At 45.6% G+C, this 5,275-nt stretch overlaps 1 protein-coding gene across 1 annotated transcript; it reads left to right on the top strand.

The window, feature by feature from the left end:
* The first annotated feature begins 1,276 nt into the window (after positions 1–1,276).
* LOC130869834 (cysteine-rich protein 2-like) lies at positions 1,277–2,378 on the top strand. Its single transcript, XM_057762290.1, has one exon. It carries the CDS (start codon positions 1,324–1,326, stop codon positions 1,948–1,950), a length of 627 nt encoding a protein of 208 aa, XP_057618273.1. The 5' UTR covers positions 1,277–1,323; the 3' UTR covers positions 1,951–2,378.
* The last annotated feature ends 2,897 nt before the right edge of the window (positions 2,379–5,275 follow it).

Here is a 5,275-nt window from a genome sequence, read left to right as displayed (position 1 = left end):
CAAGGGGTAAATTAAAATATGATTTTAAAAGGCAGAGGGGTTTATTTAGGCCTATGGGGCAGTTGCTAACATAGCATCCAAAGCCAGGAAACAGAGAGGAGAAGGCTAGTGTACAGCTCACTTTCTCCATATTCTCCTTTATATTTGCCCAGGACCCAGGAGTCTATACAACAATGTCATCTGTGTTTACCATGGGTCCTCTTTCCTCAGTTAAAGCTCTCAGAGACATGGCTAGAGGTCCATCCCCAGGCGATTATAGTAGCTAGCTTGTGTGTCAACTTGACACAAGCTAGAGTCATCAGAGATGAAGGAGCCTGTTGACAAAGTGCCTCCATGATATCCAGCTGTAAGGCAATTTCTCAATTACTGATCAATGCAGGGGAGTCCAGCCCATGGTGAGTGGTGCCATCTCTGGGCTGGCTCTTCTGGGTTCTATAGCAAAGCAAGCTGAGCAAGATTATAGTCAGCAGAAGTTACTAAAGAGGTGAAATTCCTCTTTAACGCTGGATACCCTGGTGATATTGGGGAATTGGTAAAATCTCATTGTTTTCATATATATAATATGAAATGATATAACATGATATGATATGATATGATATGATATGATATGATATGATATGATATGATATGATTCAGTAGGTAAGAGTTTTTGCCACCAAGCCTGACTGCCTATTCTTTATGTGGTAGAAATTATTTGCATCTACTGCACTCTAATTATTCACAAACTGTCAAATCTTCTACAAGGTTATATCTAATATATATCCAGAGTCTGAGCCTCCTATGAATAGGAAATAATAAATTACACAGTCACATCCCCTTAGAGCAGGATCTGTAAACTTCACCCATGAGCCAACAGGGGACAATGTTTGTACTCACACAGCCCAATATAAGTATTTCTATTTTATGTGACAGGAAAAGATTCACAAAAATAGAATATTTTGTTAAAGTGAATTTTGAGAGTCCCATTTCTCCCAGCAACTGTTTATCATTTATATAATCTTGTAGAAGGGCTTTTGTGAGTGTCATGAGTCACATGAACCTTCCCCACCTCTCTTTGAGGAAAAGTTAATAGATATGATTTCATAAAAGTCTCATGTGGGTGATCTCAGCTGCCCTGACTTAAACAGAACATAATCAACCTGGAGAAAACAGTACCAGTGAGGGCAGGTAATCCGTCTCAGTGGTAGAGACCCTGCCTAGAATCGCCCAGTGAGGGTCTGGGGTCATGCTTCAGTGGCAGAGCACCTGTATAGAATCCCCCAGTGAGGGGCGGCGCAGAGACCAGTTCGGGTGGAGGGGGCGGACCTACCGAGCACAGGGACCATGGCCTCCAAGTGTCCCAAGTGTGACAAGACCGTGTACTTCGCCGAGAAGGTGAGCTCCCTGGGCAAGGACTGGCACAAGTTCTGTCTCAAATGCGAGCGCTGCAACAAGACACTGACCCCGGGGGGCCACGCTGAGCATGATGGGAAGCCCTTTTGCCACAAGCCCTGCTATGCCACACTGTTTGGACCCAAAGGCGTGAATATAGGGGGCGCTGGTTCCTACATCTATGAGAAGCCCCTGGCTGAGGGCCCTCAGGTCACTGGCCCTATCGAGGTCCCTGTGGTGCGAACAGAGGAGAGGAAGACCAGCGGACCGCCCAAAGGTCCCAGCAAAGCCTCTAGTGTCACTACATTCACGGGGGAACCTAACATGTGTCCTCGATGCAACAAGAGGGTGTACTTTGCTGAGAAGGTGACCTCTCTGGGCAAGGACTGGCACCGGCCCTGCTTGCGCTGTGAGCGCTGCTCCAAGACGCTGACTCCCGGCGGGCATGCTGAGCATGACGGCCAGTCCTACTGCCACAAGCCTTGCTATGGAATTCTCTTTGGACCCAAGGGAGTGAATAACGGTGCTGTGGGCAGCTATATCTATGACAAGGACCCTGAAGGCACAGTTCAGCCTTAGATCTGCAAATGCTGTCTTCAGGGTCCCTTACTTGACCCTGAGGGAAAGTGACCTGCTGCCTAGTCCTGCCTCAGTGTGTCTTGCCTGCAAACCCCAGGGCCTAAGTGGTGGAGGAGGAAGCCTCCTGGGTAGTCTTCAGAATAGCCCAGAATTTCAGCCCTATTTCTTTGTGTGTTACCTCGGCATGTCCTATGCTCCCCACTGTCTGTGCGCCTCCATAGTCCATGTGTCCTGTGCCCCTGTGCCCAGCATTCTCTCTGTCCGTGTCCCCATGTCCCTGATAGCTCTCCGAGGTGGCTATCCTATGCTATCCCTATGCCCACACCTGCCCACCAGTATTATTTATGCTCTGCTTTCCAGTGATGGCATGAGCTCACAGCATTCCCGGGGTGTCAGCACTCCTGCAAGGAGCCCGTTGCTGGTTCCCACACTATTCCCTACCTACCCCTCACGTAGTTCACAGCTACGGAGACCTTTGCTGTCAATAAATGGTTTGGTTTGAGGAAGAAAAAAAAAAAAAAGAATCCCCCAGTGAGGAGCTGGGGTGTGGCTCAGTGATAGAGCCCCTGCCTAGAATCCCCCAGTGAGGGGCTGAAGACATGGCTTGTTGGAGTATTAGTCTTCCATGAGGAAGGCTCCCTGTTCCCTGCCATAGATACCATCATGCAGAGCCCAAGCACCCCTACTACATGCAGCATTCGCTCAGCTTTGAGTCTGAAGCCCAACCCTCTGTGACAGCGTGAGAACAACTACTGATTAATCCCTTTCTTCTGCCCAGGACTTTCTGAAGTGCCGACTCCTGTCTTTCTTTCCCTGCCACTTCTCTTTCCTCTGTAACACAAGAAATATTTTAACTACACCACAGATGGGCCAAGGATGAAGTGTGCATAGTAGGCAACCACTTACAACTCTGATGAAGACCACAATTGGATACACTGCTGATGCCAGGGTGAGAACAGGTTCTCAGACAAGATCCTGACTAATGGGAAGATGAAATGGGTCACACATCTGGGTGCAATGATGAAAAAATGTGAGAGCTGCCCCTTCTGGAATGTCTGGACCACTCAGGAAACCACAAATGTGGCCTTTACTTTCCAAAAGATGAGATGGAGGGGAGGGGAGAATAGAAGAACTTGTCCAGTTAGAAGGTGGCAGCAAACTCAGATTTGTTTCTCTTGCAAAGGAGAAATAAGTAGAGAGACAGATACACCCTTTAAACCCAGAAAGGTATCATTCCAACATTAAGAATATAGGAGACTGTGTATAAAAAGTTAGAAAAGTGGAATTTCTCAAACTGGAACAGAAAAGGACAACCTACAATCCTGGGTACATGGGGCCTGAAGCAGAGAGGATCATCTTCAAGGACTTCATGGACTACAATGCAAGTTCAAGGTCAGCCTGGGCAACCCGGTGAGATACTATCTCAAAATAAGAAAAAAAAAAAAAACAAGAAGAAAACTGGGGATTTAGGGTGTGGCTCAATGGTAGAGCGCTTACCTAGAATCCCCCAGTGAGGGGCTGGGGTGTGGCTCAGTGGTAGAGCACCTGCCTAGAATCCTCCAGTGAAGGGCAGGAGCATGGATCAGCTGTACTATATAGTGCTGACCTGGAATTCAATGGCAAGAAGCTGGGATATGGCTTATTGTTAAAGCATTTGCCTAGCATTAGAAAGGCCCTGTGTTCCATCCTCCACTGTTACAAAACAAAAAGAAAGAAAAGCAAAGAAAACCTGGAAAGAATAACCAATACTTCTCTGGTCCCCCAGAAGCTATGGTACCCCATTGCTAATTCATTGTCTCTATCACTGAGTAGCTGACCAAAGAAAAGGTGGCATTTAGTTTTTTTCCTTTGGCACTTGGTGTTTATCCCCAGCTTCAGCCTAGAACTTACCAAGTATCTCCATGAGACTAACTTTGTATGCCATTTCTTCATGATTCTTTCCTTCTGTTCTTTTTATAGAAATCCTCTGCAGATCCTTCTGGATCCACTAACCTCATAACCCTGTAACATGTGCACTCCAGAAGACAAGAAAAACTCATTCATTAGTGTGTGGACAAAATCCACTACCTCTCTCTCCAGTGTAGCAAGCTTCTGGTGGCTTCAGTAGTGTTTGTCCTCACAATGCTTGCTTCTTATGGATGACACCAAGTTAGTGATGGGTCTGTAGTTGTGTCTTATTAGTACAAATTATCTTTCCGTACTAGAAAAGAGGAAAGAAAGGTTTGGAATTCTGGGTACCTTATTAGCGGGGTATATAGTTAAAAAAAAATAGCCAGAGAGGTCTCCAGTCTATGACTAAAATTACAGATAACCCCAATGTTCCTCGTCTTCCTCCTCCTTTTCCTCTTCCTCCTTCTCTCCTCTTCTTTCTCTTCTTCCTCTGATCTTTTCCTCCTCCCTTTCTCTCCCTTCTCTTCTCCTCCTCCTCTTTCTCTCCCTTCTCTTCTCCTCTTCCTCCCCTCATCCTCTTACCAACATCTTTCCATTACAGCAAGATTATCTTACAGGTTCCTCTCTCACAAAATTTATTCCCATAAAAGTGAGGCCAAGCCAGGAGGCAGAGACAGGCGGATCTCTGTGAGTTCGAGGCCAGCTAGTTCCAGGACAGGAACCAAAAGCTACGGAGAAACCCTGTCTCAAAAATCCAAAAAAAAAAAAAGTGAGGCTAAGGAAGGGGTTCATGGTTCATTCTCTGAGCCAAGAGGGAGTAGGTGTCTACTTATTCCTCACTCGGGTGTTTCTAATTACTGTCTTGAAACCATGCAAAATCCCCTTTTATTTATGATTCATAATGTACTTTAAACCATTGCATACTTATTTATAAAACTGTAGCCCCTGGTTATATTCTCAGTGAGAAGAAGAATATATTCAGAGGGAGACATCATGTTTAGGCTGGAACCTGCTTCATCATTTATTTTTGAGGCAGGATCTCACTACGTAACTGGCCCAGAACTTTATATGTATACCAGGCTAACCTAGAACCACGTGCTTAGCCCATCCTGTTCTTATAATAGTGATGTGGCATTCCTAAAGCTGATTAAGCTGGAAACGTTTATTCAGTGTGTAATGATCATATCCATCTACCACTTCCTCCCGCCAGCTCTCTCTAGTGACCCCACCCCATTCCCTTTTCAACTTCATGTTCACTTTTTATTATAATTAAGAATTTCTGAGTCTAATTAATGTTGCCCATACCTCAGTGGTTTTACCTAACAGTGAACACTAAATTTTATACTACTGATCTGCTAATGGCATGACAGTTATGGGGGTAGCCAACTGCTTACTGGTTGACTATGAAGCCTACATCATGGGAGAAAATTCATGC

Source organism: Chionomys nivalis, chromosome 2, assembly GCF_950005125.1.
Source record: "Chionomys nivalis chromosome 2, mChiNiv1.1, whole genome shotgun sequence".
Lineage (NCBI taxonomy): Eukaryota > Metazoa > Chordata > Mammalia > Rodentia > Cricetidae > Chionomys > Chionomys nivalis.
The sequence above is the reverse complement of the archived record's forward strand: the minus strand, read 5'-3'. Positions and strand labels throughout refer to the sequence as shown.